At 46.6% G+C, this 17,799-nt stretch overlaps 1 protein-coding gene across 1 annotated transcript in view; it reads left to right on the forward strand.

The window, feature by feature from the left end:
• LOC142214343 (NACHT, LRR and PYD domains-containing protein 12-like) overlaps nt 1-3,215 on the forward strand; it is a 196,665-nt gene extending 193,450 nt beyond the window's left edge. Inside the window, exon 12 of the mRNA XM_075283273.1 lies at nt 2,468-3,215. Coding sequence (XP_075139374.1) covers nt 2,468-2,555 — 88 coding nt within the window. The 3' untranslated portion in view covers nt 2,556-3,215. The remainder of the gene's footprint in view (nt 1-2,467) is intronic.
• Nucleotides 3,216-17,799: the final 14,584 nt, after the last annotated feature.

The following is a 17,799-nucleotide window of genomic DNA, read 5'->3' on the forward strand; positions in this document are numbered from 1 at the left end:
GATACATATTTGAGTGTTCCAATATCGGCCACAGAGTGCCAAGACCCAGGTGGTAAGCTAGGTGAGCCTCTGATTCCAGCAAGGTAACAGAAGTGAGCCATGGCTGAACAAACCGGAGACCCGCCAGGTAGTAAGGGAATAAATCAGGGAGCGATGCACTCCTCAACTGTTTAGGTCTTTGTGACGAGGACAGTAAAGGAAAAATATTCTGTTCTAAAAAGTGCTTATGGTCCCTAGAGATAAAGATACCCAAATACTTTCATGTCGAGACAATGCTCTGCCCACTTACAGGGTTGCCAACTTGAGTACAGACTCACGGCCAGTATGCATGTAGGAGGACTTAGCGCAGTTGGTTCGCAAACCAGAGTAGTCTCCGAATATGTTAATTAAGGACATGGTTCTAGGTAGGGATTGGGAGGGATCACTCAAACAAAAGTAAATCATTTGCATAGAATGCAGTCCTCTCCTCATGGAAATCTATGACTATACCTTTATAAACATGGTCAGTTCTGAGAAGCACTGCAAGGGGTTCCACTGCCAAAGCAAACAGCAGTGCAGACAATGGGCAACTCTGCCTTGTACCTCTGCCTAGGGTAAAATATGGAGACAATCTGTGAATAGACAGTGCCGCTCTAGAGGAACTATATAATAGCAAATCCAGGTTACGAACCCCTCACGAAAACCAGACCTACCGTGTTTCCCCGAAAATAAGACAGTGTCTTATATTAAATTTTGGTCCTAAATATGTGATATGTCTTATTTTCAGGGGATGTCTTATTTTATTTTTTTGTGCTGCAGCCACCACTGCGCTACGCTGATATGTGCTTGCTGCGCAAAGATTGTATGAAAAAAAAAATTGCAGCTGGCTGAACACTGCGTGCGGTGCTCCGTGTGCGCAGAAAAGCCGGCTGCTGCTGTGATACAGTATGCTTAGTGTATGCACAGTAGGCATCTCCCAGCTCATCCTACAGCCAAAGGAACAGTGGATACAACGTATCGCAGCGGTGTCAGCACCCGGCATACCTGCGCACACAGAACATCGCGCACAGTGTTCAGCCGGCTGCAATGTTTTTCTTCATACAATCTTTGCACAGAAAGATTATTATTATTGGGGGATGTCTTACTTTCAGGGGGTGCCTTATATTAGGCAATTCAACAAAACCTCTGCTATGTCTTACTTTCGGGGGATGACTTATTTTCGGGGAAACAGGGTATAGTATGCAATTCCTGCAAAAGAAAAAGCCCTTCGACCAAGTCAAACGACATAGTAGCATCGAAGTAGGCTATCACCCAGTCATGAGAGGCGGAGGCCCCAGTTTGTGTTATTAAACCCGCCTAAGGTTGTCCGATGTGGACTTTCCTGGCATGAAGCCTGTCTGGTCGGGATCAAATCTAAAATAACAGAATTAAGCTTATTGGCCATGATTTTCGTAAGGATTTTATAATCTATATTATATTATATTAAGTAATTATATGGGCCGATATGAGCCGCAGTCCAGGGGGTCCTTGTCAGGTTTAAGCAGGGAGATTATAGTAGCATCATAGAAGGATGCCAGGAGACTGCGGCCCACAAAGGCCTCATTGTAGCAATTCAGCAACTCGGGGAGGAGGAGATCTTTTTTATCTGACATAAGCCTCCACCAGAATGCCATCTGGCCCAGGTGACTTGCCCCCTTCTATACCTACTAGTGCTTCTGACATTTCCTCCAATGTGAAGGAGGAGTTCAGCTAGACACGTTTTTCCTCAGACAAGCTAGGGAAGGGGATAGATTCTAGATAGGAGATTAATTCCTGTTCAGTGACCCTACGTTTAGAGAGATAAAGTTCACTGTAATACTGATGAAATCCGTCAGTGATAGCAGAGCTATCAGACAGTATGTTCCCTGCCTCGGAGCACACCCTCAGTATGGCGGGAGAGGCAGTGTTTTAATGTATAAGCTGAGCCAGTAGGACAATCGAATGGTTTCCGAGTTCGTAATATCTCTGCTTAGAAAAAAAAAAACTGAAAAAGACCTGCGAGCCTTGTCATGCAGAACATATGAACACAAAAAGTTTTCAAGTGTGACAGCTTACTCACGTACCCCAGATGAAATATACATCCGCTGTGTAGTTAATAGAGTTTGGGAGATGCAAGGATTTCGAGAGCCTCTCAGCCTGAGGTTGAGTGCCAGTGAATCGAAAAATATATCCAGCAATCAATCCCGTCCATAAAACTTAATTTTTATTGTAAAAATCCAGGAACATCATACAGTCCATTAAAAAAAATTTTAAGTCTGATAGCTCATGATGACAAAAAAAAGCATCTGGCTGACGCGTTTCGGAGTCTGCTAGCACTCCTTACTCATAGCCCCAATTAGCTATGGGTATGGGCTGTGAGCCCAGATCTAGTGACTGACTAATATGAGGTCAGGAGGAAATCCTCACACTACAAAGTCCCTAATACTGTGCTGTCTGTTTTATGTTCTAGTCTGGGGGACAATCCATTGTCTGAAGAAGAGGAGGAAGAAATAAGAAATCTGGAAAGACACAAACCAGATATGAAGATAGATTACTAAATAAACCAGAACTCGGGTGTGTATGTGCGGAGCAGATACCAGGACATTATGGCGAATACCTCTTCATAGCTCCAGTATTCTACACATTACACACAGTGTAAGCTCCACCCACATGTCACATTGTATTATAGTAAGTTCTTTCCCTTGATGTGACACATGATGGGTATACTGGTGATGTGACTGGGGTCAAGGCCTGGTGATGGATATCCTGATATCATGGGCACAGACCTAGGAGCCAGTGCTGTCTATAGGGGATAAAACCTCCATATTACACAACCCCTGGACTGTATAACTGTATGATACACTCAGATCCTGTATATTACATAGAGGAGGACACTGATGTCCCTGCAGCAGACGGCCATGACTTCACAGACTACAGTATGGCCGCCCCTAGATCCTCCAGCCCCATCTGTGTAATAAGCTCCATGTGTTTTATCCTGTAACCTCCTCCCATAGACCAAGACACAAAGTGTGTGACAACCAGGAGATCATCTGTGTGATGTCATCAGCCCCAAGACAGACTTGTTGTGTGATCCATCTGACTCAAGTAAAGTTCATTGTAGACTTGTCCTGTTTGACATCTTTCTCCTATTCCATGTTATTACATATCAGCCATAACCCCCAACAGAGGTCACACGACTTCCTGCTCATGTAGTATAATAGTGCCGTGTGTGCATGAAATAAACCGCTATTACTATTGTCATTGTGTGTGTGTCCTGTGACTTCTTGTGTTATGTCATCCTATCACACTAATGTACAGGTAAGTAGTCACACACTATGTCTTATAGCATAACAAACATGATCTCTCACAGGACATTTTCTGGTAAGGCTAAATTCACACATTCAGTCTGGATGTGGTTTCTTGATCTCAGTCTTTCATCCTTATTTTATTTTCCTGTTGTATCCACTTCTGTCTTTGGATCAATAAACTGCACCAATAATGTATGTGTATATCCAGCCTAATGTAACCAAGTATCTACCAAACCTAGGAGAAGAAGGGGTTGTCAATCGGTGAAAGCACAGACCGAAGGTTATGGAAAAGGGTGAGAGCTGTCGATAACAGCTCTCACCCGCTTCCACCTGCTCAGCTAGTGAGTGGGCGAGTAGTATTACTTCATGGTGCACGAAGTACCTAGCGCCTATGAAGTAATAGTACATCATGGGTCGTTAAGCGGTTAAAACATGTCAGAATGAGGCTGAGTAGTGTGTGTGGCCTCCATGTGTCTGTATGACCTCCCTACAATGTCTGGGCATGCTCCTGATGAGGCTGAGTAGTGTGTGTGGCCTCCACGTGCCTGTATGACCTCCCTACAATGTCTGGGCATGCTCCTGATGAGGCTGAGTAGTGTGTGTGGCCTCCACATGCCTGTATGACCTCCCTACAATATCTGGGCATGCTCCTGATGAGGCTGAGTAGTGTGTGTGGCCTCCACGTGCCTGTATGACCTCCCTACAACACCTGGGCATGCTCCTGATGAGGCTGAGTAGTGTGTGTGGCCTCCACGTGCCTGTATGACCTCCCTACAATGCCTGGGCATGCTCCTCATGGGGCTGAGTAGTGTGTGTGGCCTCCACGTGCCTGTATGACCTCCCTACAACACCTGGGCATGCTCCTGATGAGGCTGAGTAGTGTGTGTGGCCTCCACGTGCCTGTATGACCTCCCTACAATGCCTGGGCATGCTCCTCATGGGGCTGAGTAGTGTGTGTGGCCTCCACGTACCTGTATGACCTCCCTACAACACCTGGGCATGCTCCTGATGAGGCTGAGTAGTGTGTGTGGCCTCCACGTGCCTGTATGACCTCCCTACAACGCCTGGGCATGCTCCTGATGAGGCTGAGTAGTGGGTGTGGCCTCCACGTGCCTGTATGACCTCCCTACAACGCCTGGGCATGCTCCTGATGAGGCTGAGTAGTGTGTGTGGCCTCCACGTGCCTGTATGACCTCCCTACAATATCTGGGCATGCTCCTGATGAGGCTGAGTAGTGTGTGTGGCCTCCACGTGCCTGTATGACCTCCCTACAATGCCTGGGCATGCTCCTCATGGGGCTGAGTAGTGTGTGTGGCCTCCACGTACCTGTATGACCTCCCTACAATGTCTGGGCATGCTCCTGATGAGGCTGAGTAGTGTGTGTGGCCTCCACGTGCCTGTATGACCTCCCTACAATGTCTGGGCATGCTCCTGATGAGGCTGAGTAGTGTGTATGGCCTCCACGTGCCTGTACGACCTCCCTACAACGCCTGGGCATGCTCCTGATGAGGCTGAGTAGTGTGTGTGGCCTCCACGTGCCTGTATGACCTCCCTACAACGCCTGGGCATGCTCCTGATGAGGCTGAGTAGTGTGTGTGGCCTCTACGTGTCTGTATGACCTCCCTATAACAACTGGGCATGCTCCTGATGAGGCTGAGTAGTGTGTGTGGCCTCCACATGCCTGTATGACCTCCCTACAATATCTGGGCATGCTCCTGATGAGGCTGAGTAGTGGGTGTGGCCTCCACGTGTCTGTATGACCTCCCTACAACACCTGGGCATGCTCCTGATGAGGCTGAGTAGTGTGTGTGGCCTCCACATGCCTGTATGACCTCCCTACAGCACCTGGGCATGCTCCTGATGAGGCTGAGTAGTGGGTGTGGCCTCCACGTGCCTGTATGACCTCCCTACAATATCTGGGCATGCTCCTGATGAGGCTGAGTAGTGGGTGTGGCCTCCACGTGCCTGTATGACCTCCCTACAACGCCTGGGCATGCTCCTGATGAGGTTGCGTATGGTCTCCTGAGGGATCTCCTCCTAGACCTGGACTAAAGCATCTACCAACTCCTAGACAGTCTGTGGTGCAATGTGACGTTGGTGCATGGAGCGAGACATGATGTCCCAGATGTGCTCAATCGGATTCAGGTCTGGGGAACAGGCGGGCCAGTCCATAGCTTCAATGCCTTGTAAACAGGCAGATGGTAAAGTGGTAGAGGGCAGGTATCTTCCACTGAGGTGGTTGGTATCTACAAGTTGACTGGCTGGAGTATGGGACCAGGAGTTAGGTATTGTTGTAAACCCAGGCCGATACTCCAGTCCTGGTTTTGCTGGCTGACCCAAGTGGTCAGCTATTAAAGCACTGAGGTTGCCCATGGGAAGGGGGTGTGGTCGTCTCTTGTAGGAGAACCTTGTTAGACACACTGCCTTATTGTGCCTGGAGGAGAAAGCCCAAACAAATCACCTGTTTGTGTTGGTGAGAAAAACCTTGGAGATTTACTTTCTTGTACCCTGAAGTAAGGACTGCTATTTTGAGTTATACTTTTGCTGAAGAAAGCTATTTTGTTTTATTTACTGCTAGACAGCCTGAACTGTTTCCAATAAACCTACAAGTGTGAGCTGAACGCCTTTACCTCCGTCTGATTGGCCCAGCAACTTACCTTCTCTGAAGGTCCCGCATTTACAGCCTTCATCTTGCAGAACCTGCTGACACACTTCAGCCACATGAGGTCTGGCATTGTCCTGCATTAAGAGGAACCCAGGGCCAACCGCATCAGCATATGGTCTCACAAGGGGTCTGAGGATCTCTTCTCGGTAACTAATGTCTGGCGAGCACATGGAGGGCTGTGCAGCCCTCCAAAGAAATGCTACCCCACACCATTACTGACCCACTGCCAAACCGGTCATGCTGAAGGATGTTGCAGGCAGCAGATTGCTCTCCATGGCGTCTCCAGACTCTCATGTCTGTCACATATGAAGAGCACAGGGCGCCAGTGGCAAAGTTACCAATCCTGGTGTTCTGTGGCAAATGCCAAGCGTCCTGCATGGTGTTGGGCTGTGAGCACAACCCCCATCTGTGGACGTCGGGCCCTCATACTATACTCATGGAGTTGGTTTCCAACCGTTTGTGCAGACACATGCACATTTGTGGCCTGCTGGAGGTTATTTTGCAGGGCTCTGGCAGTGCTCCTCTTGTTAGCGGTCCTGCTATATGAGATCGACACTGTAAGGTCCACCTACCACTGTCTGTTGTCAAATGTTGTTGTCACTTGATGTGAGTCAATGCAAATGTGACACTGTCTGCTTTGTATTTCCTAGTCAAACACTTGGTAGCAGACATTTTCTCGTAGCGCAGCCATTTTTGTTTGTCTGAACTGAATCGCCATTTGTTCAGTTTAGGTAAAAATCAAACAATTTGGAATATTCAGAATGAACCAATTTGCCCATCTCTAGTTATTAATCAGGGTAAGTTCACACTACTGTTATTTAATGGTCATTGCTGTCCCTGTCACAGGATGGGCATTAAACAACAGGTGTAGACTGATTCTCTTCATCAGATGTCGGATTCTTCCTTCTAATACAGGTAATCAAACATGATAAAATATAGCGTCCGTCATGTTGTTTACATTATTGTCAATGGGAATAGATACAGACGGAGGGGACTCTATGTCCAATACTCTGCTATCGTTAATGCCCATTGCTTTATTCAGCATCAGGACATACTGTGAAGTGCCCCCTGGAATCCAACATGGAGGCAAACCTTGGCAGGAGTGTTGATCGGTGAGTAATATATTGGCCACTACTCGCTGGTGTAATTAAATGGCTGAAAAATATGTAAGCCATAACACAACCCATGGATGGGGGTACCATGATCCCTGGGACTTATTTAATAGCATGGGTTGTGTTATGCCCAAAGCTGCCTCTAGATGGCTCAGCACAGCATGACATGGCCAAATAGAGAGGTTACAGTTTTGTTAAAAAACAAACATATTCAGCTCAAACCCAGCTCAGTACAAGCCGGTTAGCTCATCTTTAGGGCTAGTTCACACGGGGGCACATCTCCCCTCCATGTCTCCTCAGTCCTCTCCTCACATCTCCCCTCCGTGTCTCCTCAGTCCTCTCCTCACATCTCCCCTCCGTGTCTCCTCAGTCCTCTCCTCACATCTCCCCTCCGTGTCTCCTCAGTCCTCCCCTCACATCTCCCCTCCGTGTCTCCTCAGTCCTCCCCTCACATCTCCCCTCCGTGTCTCCTCAGTCCTCCCCTCACATCTCCCCTCCGTGTCTCCTCAGTCCTCCCCTCACATCTCCCCTCCGTGTCTCCTCAGTCCTCCCCTCACATCTCCCCTCCGTGTCTCCTCAGTCCTCCCCTCACATCTCCCCTCCGTGTCTCCTCAGTCCTCCCCTCACATCTCCCCTCCGTGTCTCCTCAGTCCTCCCCTCACATCTCCCCTCCGTGTCTCCTCAGTCCTCCCCTCACATCTCCCCTCCGTGTCTCCTCAGTCCTCCCCTCACATCTCCCCTCCGTGTCTCCTCAGTCCTCCCCTCACATCTCCCCTCCGTGTCTCCTCAGTCCTCCCCTCACATCTCCCCTCCGTGTCTCCTCAGTCCTCCCCTCACATCTCACCTCCGTGTCTCCTCAGTCCTCTCCTCACATCTCCCCTCCGTGTCTCCTCAGTCCTCCCCTCACATCTCCCCTCCGTGTCTCCTCAGTCCTCTCCTCACATCTCCCCTCCGTGTCTCCTCAGTCCTCTCCTCACATCTCCCCTCCGTGTCTCCTCAGTCCTCTCCTCACATCTCCCCTCCGTGTCTCCTCAGTCCTCTCCTCACATCTCCCCTCCGTGTCTCCTCAGTCCTCTCCTCACATCTCCCCTCCGTGTCTCCTCAGTCCTCTCCTCACATCTCCCCTCCGTGTCTCCTCAGTCCTCTCCTCACATCTCCCCTCCGTGTCTCCTCAGTCCTCTCCTCACATCTCCCCTCCGTGTCTCCTCAGTCCTCTCCTCACATCTCCCCTCCGTGTCTCCTCAGTCCTCTCCTCACATCTCCCCTCCGTGTCTCCTCAGTCCTCTCCTCACATCTCCCCTCCGTGTCTCCTCAGTCCTCTCCTCACATCTCCCCTCCGTGTCTCCTCAGTCCTCTCCTCACATCTCACCTCCGTGTCTCCTCAGTCTTCTCCTCAGCGCTCCGCACATCACACACTCACTAGCCCCGCCCCTTCCTCTTTCCCGCGCTCTCCTCTCATTGGCTGGTTACACCCCGCGGCCATTTTCCTCTCCTCCCAGCCGGAACATAAAATGGCTGCTGTCCTCAGATCTCCTCCTAGTGCCTGGGATATGAGAACCTGTAGTAAAGAAGCCGCAGGACACCCGGAGGAGGAGACTGAGCCCTCTCTCCTCAGCAGGAAAGCCTCCCCGCGGTGCTGTCCTCTGACAGGAGGAGTTGTCATAGGAGGAGCTGACTGGCTGCAGTGCTGAGGAGGGAGATGAAGCTGATGAGAGCGCCCCGCACAGGACATACAGGTGACTGCATTACACTGGGGGGACCAGAGATGAGGTGAAGGTTTAGGGTAAAATCTACCACTTAGTTCCATCTTTGTGTAGTAACAAGAAGACGCTCGTGTCCTCCAGAGTCGCCGCCATTTATGAGGTCAGATAGGAGATGGCGTTTTGCACATGGCGGTGTAGATTTCCTCAGTGTCAGACATTATAATGTAATGATGTATTTTCCTCCAATAAGCTGTGAGAATTGTATCCGGTGTACTATATGGCGCACGTCTCTTATAAATCCGCCACATCTACAATTCTGACTGACCAGCGGCCGCACATCTGCGCCTCTTCTATCATCTGTAGTGAGAAGACAATGTCACAGATATGGCGCCATGTTACTTGTCACTAATCTCACATAAGAGGAACAATAAATGTGGTCGGGGTCTCCATGATGGCGGTGACAGCAGAAGAGCCGTGTATATGGCGCCAGGTTTTATATGTCAGCTTTTCTCCCATTTATTGCTGCCTGATGTCATTACGGAAATGTCTCAAAAGCTTCTGGCATAGAAGAGGTTAAAAAACTAAGCAGAGCGGTATAATATACCGCACACCTCTGCGTGACGGACTCTCTTCCTCTATAGACCCCACTAGCCATACACTTATTAGGACATATGGATATCACTGGGGTCTCTGCTGCTGACCCCTCCTGTTACAGTGGAGATTGCCGATCCGGTGGAGTTGCCGAGTCATATATGGCAGGCGGGTGAAACCAGCCTAAAGTACAATCTGTGTGATGATGTCATCATTTAGGGCGGGGCATAGGTCTGGATATTGTGCAGTTTCTTCCACTGTTCTATATATCCTGCATGTAGAGCCCTCCCTTAAAGGGGCTCTATCAGCAAAATCATGCTGATAGAGCCCCACATACAGTCCTATGAAAAAGTTTGTGCCCCCCTATTAATCTTAATCATTTTTAGTTCTAAATATTTTGGTATTTGCAGCAGCCATTTCAGTTTGATATATCTAATAACTGATGGACATAGTAATATTTCAGGATTGAAATGAGGTTTATTGTACTAACAGAAAATGTGCAATATGCATTAAACCAAAATTTGACCGGTGCAAAAGTATGGGCACCTCAACAGAAAAGTGACATTAATATTTAGTAGATCCTCCTTTTGCAAAGATAACAGCCTCTAGTCGCTTCCTGTAGCTTTTAATCAGTTCCTGGATCCTGGATGAAGGTATTTTGGACAAACAATTCAAGTTCAGTTAAGTTAGATGGTCGCCGAGCATGGACAGCCCGCTTCAAATCATCCCACAGATGTTCAATGATATTCAGGTCTGGGGACTGGGATGGCCATTCCAGAACATTGTAATTGTTCCTCTGCATGAATGCCTGAGGATTTGGAGCGGTGTTTTGGATCATTGTCTTGCTGAAATATCCATCCCCGGCGTAACTTCAACTTCGTCACTGATTCTTGAACATTATTCTCAAGAATCTGCTGATACTGAGTGGAATCCATGCGACTCTCAACTTTAACAAGATTCCCGATGCCGGCATTGGCCACACAGCCCCAAAGCATGATGGAACCTCCACCAAATTTTACAGTGGGTAGCATGTGTTTTTCTTGGAATGCTGTTTCTTTTTGGACGCCATGCATAACGCCTTTTTTTATAACCAAACAACTCAATTTTTGTTTCCAAAATGAAGCTGCCTTGTCCAAATGTGCTTTTTCATACCTCAGGCAACTCTATTTGTGGCGTACGTGCAGAAACGGCTTCTTTCTCATCACTCTCCCATACAGCTTCTATTTGTGCAAAGTGCGCTGTATAGTTGACCGATGCACAGTGACACCATCTGCAGCAAGATGATGCTGCAGCTCTTTGGAGGTGTCTGTGGATTGTCCTTGACTGTTCTCACCATTCCTCTTCTCTGCCTTTCTGATATTTTTCTTGACCTGCCACTTCTGGGCTTAACAAGAACTGTCCCTGTGGTCTTCCATTTCCTTACTATGTTCCTCACAGTGGAAACTGACAGGTTAAATCTCTGAGACGTTTTGTATCCTTCCCCTGAACAACTATGTTGAACAATCTTTGTTTTCAGATCATTTGAGAGCGGGCTGTCCATGTTCGGCGACCATCAAACGTAACTGAACTTGAATTGTTTTGTAGAAAGAAATGGTCCAAAATACCTTCATCCAGGATCCAGGAACTGATTAAAAGCTACAGGAAGCGACTAGAGGCTGTTATCTTTGCAAACGGAGGATCTACTAAATATTAATGTCACTTTTCTGTTGAGGTGCCCATATTTTTGCACCGGTCAAATTTTGGTTTAATGCATATTGCGCATTTTCTGTTAGTACAATAAACCTCATTTCAATCCTGAAATATTACTGTGTCCATCAGTTATTAGATATATCAAACTGAAATGGCTGTTGCAAACACCAAAATATTTAGAACTAAAAATGATTAAGATTAATAGGGGTGCCCAAACTTTTTCATAGGACTGTATGTGTGCATAGCCTTTAAAAAGGCTATTCAGGCACTGTAAAAGTTATATTAAACTACCCCCCCCCCCCATTTTAAAAAAATAACCTAAAAAAAGAACGTGCTCTACTTACGGATCGTGCACGCTGGGCGGGCATTCTGGGTGTGTCTTCATCTTCTTCCCCGCCTCTTCTTCCTCCGATGTCCTCCGGTCCTGTCTTCTTCCAGCGCTCGCTCGCGCACACTGATATGAAAAAACGGCCTGGGCGCATGCGCAGTAGCATGCGGCTTCTACTACGGCTACTGCGCATGCGCCCCGGCTATCACTGGCCATTCGCTGGAGGAAGACGGGACCGGAGGACATCGGAGGAAGAAGAGGTGGGGATGAAGATGAAGACACACCCAGAATGCCCGCCCAGGGTGCACGTTCGGTAAGTAGAGCACATTCTTTTTTAGGTTATTATTTTAAAATGGGGGGGGGGGGTAGTTTAATATAACTTTAGCGGTGCCTGAATATGCACGCATATGTGGGGCTCTATCAGCATGATTTTGCTGATAGAGCCCCTTTAAGGAGATGAAAGTCTATAGGGTTGGGATACATCCAGATACAAGTGATATAACATACCGCCTATGGAGTAGAGTAGAGCAAAGGCACAAAGTCCCTCTTGGTGGATGAAATGCGCATCAGGCTGCTCTACTCCATTGGCAGTATGTTATATCACTGAGGGGGGATTTTCTCCTGCTACTTATAGCTCGTATTTGTTAGAGATGAGCGAACACCGTTCGATCGAATACATATTCGATCGAATATCAGGCCGTTCGAGGTATTCGATTACAATCGAATACCACGAGGCAAACGCAGTAAAAATTTGTATCCCCTCCCACCTTCCCTGGCGCGTTTTTTGCACCAATAACTGCGCAGGGGAGGTGGGACAGGAACTACGACAACGGAGGCATCGAAAAAAAATCAGAAAAAGGAATTGGCGGCTGAAATCAGGTGACCTCCACTTTAGACGAATGGTGGATTTAACATTCGATTAATTTGGGACTATGAACTATGTGACTGTGAGACAGGGACAGATCTACAGGCAGGGTTAGCTAGGGATTACCTTTATTTAGGGGGGAATGTTACTCACCCAGCTCTTTAGGGTTCTATCTGGTCGGGATCCCTGACAGCTTGCGATATGCGGGAGCTGACTTTTTCCCATAGGAATGCATTGACCAGCGTTGATTGGCCAAATGCCATACAGAAGTACGGCATTCGGCCAATCAACACTGGTCAATGCATTCCTATGCCGAGAAGAAGCAGAGCTGAACCTGCTACACACGCAGCTCTACCGATGTAGCAACCCAATGCAGCAGCGCTGAGTGTGTAGCAGGTCCAGCTCTGCAACATTGGACACTGCTACATCGCCAGCACTTAGGGTTGAGCCGAACCTGATAGTTCAGGACTGTTTTAAAAATCCAATTTCCGATCATTCGGAGATTGGATTTTAAAAACGATCCTATTCACTACACAGAATGTAGTCCAAAAATTGTTGGTCCCTATGCTGTGTAGTGATTAAGAGTGTGGCCGGTGGTAGTGTAGTAATAAGACAGCGGGATAGCAGAGTGTGACCAGTGGTAGTGTAGTAATAAGACAGCGGGATAGCAGAGTGTGACCGGTGGTAGTGTAGTAATAATACAGCGGGATAGCAGAGTGTGACCGGTGGTAGTGTAGTAATAATACAGCAGGATAGCAGAGTGTGACCGGTGGTAGTGTAGTAATAATACAGCAGATAGCAGAGTGTGACCAGTGGTAGTGTAGTAATAATACAGCAGATAGCAGAGTGTGACCAGTGGTAGTGTAGTAATAAGACAGCGGGATAGCAGAGTGTGACCGGTGGTAGTGTAGTAATAATACAGCGGGATAGCAGAGTGTGACCGGTGGTAGTGTAGTAATAATACAGCGGGATAGCAGAGTGTGACCAGTGGTAGTGTAGTAATAATACAGCAAATAGCAGAGTGTGACCAGTGGTAGTGTAGTAATAATACAGCAGATAGCAGAGTGTGACCAGTGGTAGTGTAGTAATAATACAGCGGGATAGCAGAGTGTGACCAGTGGTAGTGTAGTAATAATACAGCAGATAGCAGAGTGTGACCGGTGGTAGTGTAGTAATAATACAGCAGATAGCAGAGTGTGACCAGTGGTAGTGTAGTAATAATACAGCAGATAGCAGAGTGTGACCAGTGGTAGTGTAGTAATAATACAGCAGATAGCAGAGTGTGACCAGTGGTAGTGTAGTAATAATACAGCAGGATAGCAGAGTGTGACCAGTGGTAGTGTAGTAATAATACAGCAGGATAGCAGAGTGTGACCAGTGGTAGTGTAGTAATAATACAGCGGGATAGCAGAGTGTGACCAGTGGTAGTGTAGTAATAATACAGCAGATAGCAGAGTGTGACCAGTGGTAGTGTAGTAATAATACAGCAGATAGCAGAGTGTGACCAGTGGTAGTGTAGTAATAATACAGCGGGATAGCAGAGTGTGACCAGTGGTAGTGTAGTAATAATACAGCGGGATAGCAGAGTGTGACCAGTGGTAGTGTAGTAATAATACAGTGGGATAGCAGAGTGTGACCAGTGGTAGTGTAGTAATAATACAGCGGGATAGCAGAGTGTGACCAGTGGTAGTGTAGTAATAATACAGCAAATAGCAGAGTGTGACCAGTGGTAGTGTAGTAATAATACAGCAAATAGCAGAGTGTGACCAGTGGTAGTGTAGTAATAATACAGCAAATAGCAGAGTGTGACCAGTGGTAGTGTAGTAATAATACAGCAGATAGCAGAGTGTGACCAGTGGTAGTGTAGTAATAATACAGCAGATAGCAGAGTGTGACCAGTGGTAGTGTAGTAATAATACAGCAGATAGCAGAGTGTGACCGGTGGTAGTGTAGTAATAATACAGCAGATAGCAGAGTGTGACCAGTGGTAGTGTAGTAATAATACAGCAGATAGCAGAGTGTGACCGGTGGTAGTGTAGTAATAATACAGCAGATAGCAGAGTGTGACCAGTGGTAGTGTAGTAATAATACAGCAGATAGCAGAGTGTGACCGGTGGTAGTGTAGTAATAAGACAGTGGGATAGCAGAGTGTGACCAGTGGTAGTGTAGTAATAATACAGCAGATAGCAGAGTGTGACCGGTGGTAGTGTAGTAATAATACAGCAGATAGCAGAGTGTGACCAGTGGTAGTGTAGTAATAATACAGCAGATAGCAGAGTGTGACCAGTGGTAGTGTAGTAATAATACAGCAGATAGCAGAGTGTGACCAGTGGTAGTGTAGTAATAATACAGCAGATAGCAGAGTGTGACCAGTGGTAGTGCAGTAATAATACAGCAGATAGCAGAGTGTGACCAGTGGTAGTGTAGTAATAATACAGCAGATAGCAGAGTGTGACCAGTGGTAGTGTAGTAATAATACAGCAGATAGCAGAGTGTGACCAGTGGTAGTGTAGTAATAATACAGCAGATAGCAGAGTGTGACCAGTGGTAGTGTAGTAATAATACAGCAGATAGCAGAGTGTGACCAGTGGTAGTGTAGTAATAATACAGCAGATAGCAGAGTGTGACCAGTGGTAGTGCAGTAATAATACAGCAGATAGCAGAGTGTGACCAGTGGTAGTGTAGTAATAATACAGCAGATAGCAGAGTGTGACCAGTGGTAGTGTAGTAATGGGATAGCAGAGTGTGACCAGTGGTAGTGTAGTAATAATACAGCAGATAGCAGAGTGTGACCAGTGGTAGTGTAGTAATAATACAGCAGATAGCAGAGTGTGACCAGTGGTAGTGTAGTAATAATACAGCAGATAGCAGAGTGTGACCAGTGGTAGTGCAGTAATAATACAGCAGATAGCAGAGTGTGACCAGTGGTAGTGTAGTAATAATACAGCAGATAGCAGAGTGTGACCAGTGGTAGTGTAGTAATGGGATAGCAGAGTGTGACCAGTGGTAGTGTAGTAATAATACAGCAGATAGCAGAGTGTGACCGGTGGTAGTGTAGTAATAAGACAGCGGGATAGCAGAGTGTGACCAGTGGTAGTGTAGTAATAAGATAGCGGGATAGCAGAGTGTGACCAGTGGTATTGCAGGAAAACTCTGCGAACATTCTGTAAAAATTGCTGCAGAAAAACCGCAGTGTTATTTCGCTACGGCTCTTCCTGCAGTGTTTTTTGGCTATGGCTCTTTTTACCTGATGTTGTTTGTTAATAAATATAAGAATTCAGTCTGGAAATAATCTTTATACTGGAGTGTTCATACATGGTTGCCCAGCTGAGCTGTCTCTGTGGTGAAGTGTATGGAGTAAGTAACTGCTTCAGTACAGTCATGAACAGGGAAACGCCTCTAGAGCCCAGACCCTTAGGCCGCTCTTGCTCTTGTAGTTCAATACAGGAGCGTACTGCGCATGCACGCAAGAGCGTCCTCCCAAAAATGGTCGCCGGGTGGCATGCACACTTGGCTCTGCTTGTATCTCACTGGCAGAGCTGACTGCGCAGGCGTTGGAGTTTGGACCGAGACGAAAGACAGATGGTTGCAGCTGAAGATGGAGGCGTCACTGAAGAGAGTTCTCTCGCAGCATTGGGGACACCCTCACGGCCATTTGAATGTTGGGGCCTGCCCCCAATGCTGCGAGAGAACTCATTTGCATACCAGTAAAAAATGGTATTTCTACGGAATGGAGGCGACTGATCAAGGTCGGAGACTAATAGCCTTTCTTAAGGCTATTCCAACATGGTAATTAGAAAAAAAAATGGTTTAATGATAGAATCCCGTTAAGAGAAGGAAGCTGATAAAATAAAAAAAATAACTACTCATGAAATCTTCCACCAGTCCAGCACTGATGCTTTGGTGGTCCCCACTGGTTGTGCATTGAAGACATTTTATTCATCATTCCTGTGATCGCTGCAGCCTGGGCAATGTGATATATTCTATTCTGTAAAAGATACAACATTCTCACCTCAGCTGATCGGCAGCGCTATATATCATATATTATTGGCAACAAATGGTTCTAAGGAGCTGTTAGTATCCCTGACTATAAGGTTGTCTAATAAGACAGGCAAAAACATATAAATATACAGTCCTATGAAAAAGTTTGGGCACCCCTATTAATCTTAATCATTTTTAGTTCTAAATATTTTGGTGTTTGCAACAGCCATTTCAGTTTGATATATCTAATAACTGATGGACACAGTAATATTTCAGGATTGAAATGAGGTTTATTGTACTAACAGAAAATGCGCAATATGCATTAAACCAAAATTTGACCGGTGCAAAAATATGGGCACCTCAACAGAAAAGTGACATTAATATTTAGTAGATCCTCCTTTTGCAAAGATAACAGCCTCTAGTCGCTTCCTGTAGCTTTTAATCAGTTCCTGGATCCTGGATGAAGGTATTTTGGACCATTTCTTTCTACAAACCAATTCAAGTTCAGTTAAGTTTGATGGTCGCCGAACATGGACAGCCCGCTCTCAAATGATCTGAAAACAAAGATTGTTCAACATAGTTGTTCAGGGGAAGGATACAAAACGTTGTGTCAGAGATTTAACCTGTCAGTTTCCACTGTGAGGAACATAGTAAGGAAATGGAAGACCACAGGGACAGTTCTTGTTAAGCCCAGAAGTGGCAGGCCAAGAAAAATATCAGAAAGGCAGAGAAGAAGAATGGTGAGAACAGTCAAGGACAATCCACAGACCACCTCCAAAGAGCTGCAGCATCATCTTGCTGCAGATGGTGTCACTGTGCATCAGTCAGCAATACAGCGCACTTTGCACAAATAGAAGCTGTATGGGAGAGTGATGAGAAAGAAGCCGTTTCTGCACGTACGCCACAAATAGAGTTGCCTGAGGTATGAAAAAGCACATTTGGACAAGGCAGCTTCATTTTGGAAACAAAGATTGAGTTGTTTGGTTATAAAAAAAAAAAAGGCGTTATGCATGGCGTCCAAAAAGAAACAGCATTCCAAGAAAAACACATTCTACCCACTGTAAAATTTGGTGGAGGTTCCATCATGCTTTGGGGCTGTGTGGCCAATGCCGGCACCGGGAATCTTGTTAAAGTTGAGGGTCGCATGGATTCCACTCAGTATCAGCAGATTCTTGAGAATAATGTTCAAGAATCAGTGACGAAGTTGAAGTTACGCCGGGGATGGATATTTCAGCAAGACAATGATCCAAAACACCGCTCCAAATCCTCAGGCATTCATGCAGAGGAACAATTACAATGTTCTGGAATGGCCATCCCAGTCCCCAGACCTGAATATCATTGAACATCTGTGGGATGATTTGAAGCGGGCTGTCCATGCTCGGCGACCATCTAACTTAACTGAACTTGAATTGTTTGTCCAAAATACCTTTATCCAGGAACTGATTAAAAGCTACAGGAAGCGACTAGAGGCTGTTATCTTTGCAAAAGGAGGATCTACTAAATATTAATGTCACTTTTCTGTTGAGGTGCCCATATTTTTGCACCGGTCAAATTTTGGTT

This window comes from Leptodactylus fuscus, chromosome 7 (genome assembly GCF_031893055.1).
Source record: "Leptodactylus fuscus isolate aLepFus1 chromosome 7, aLepFus1.hap2, whole genome shotgun sequence".
NCBI classification, from domain to species: domain Eukaryota; kingdom Metazoa; phylum Chordata; class Amphibia; order Anura; family Leptodactylidae; genus Leptodactylus; species Leptodactylus fuscus.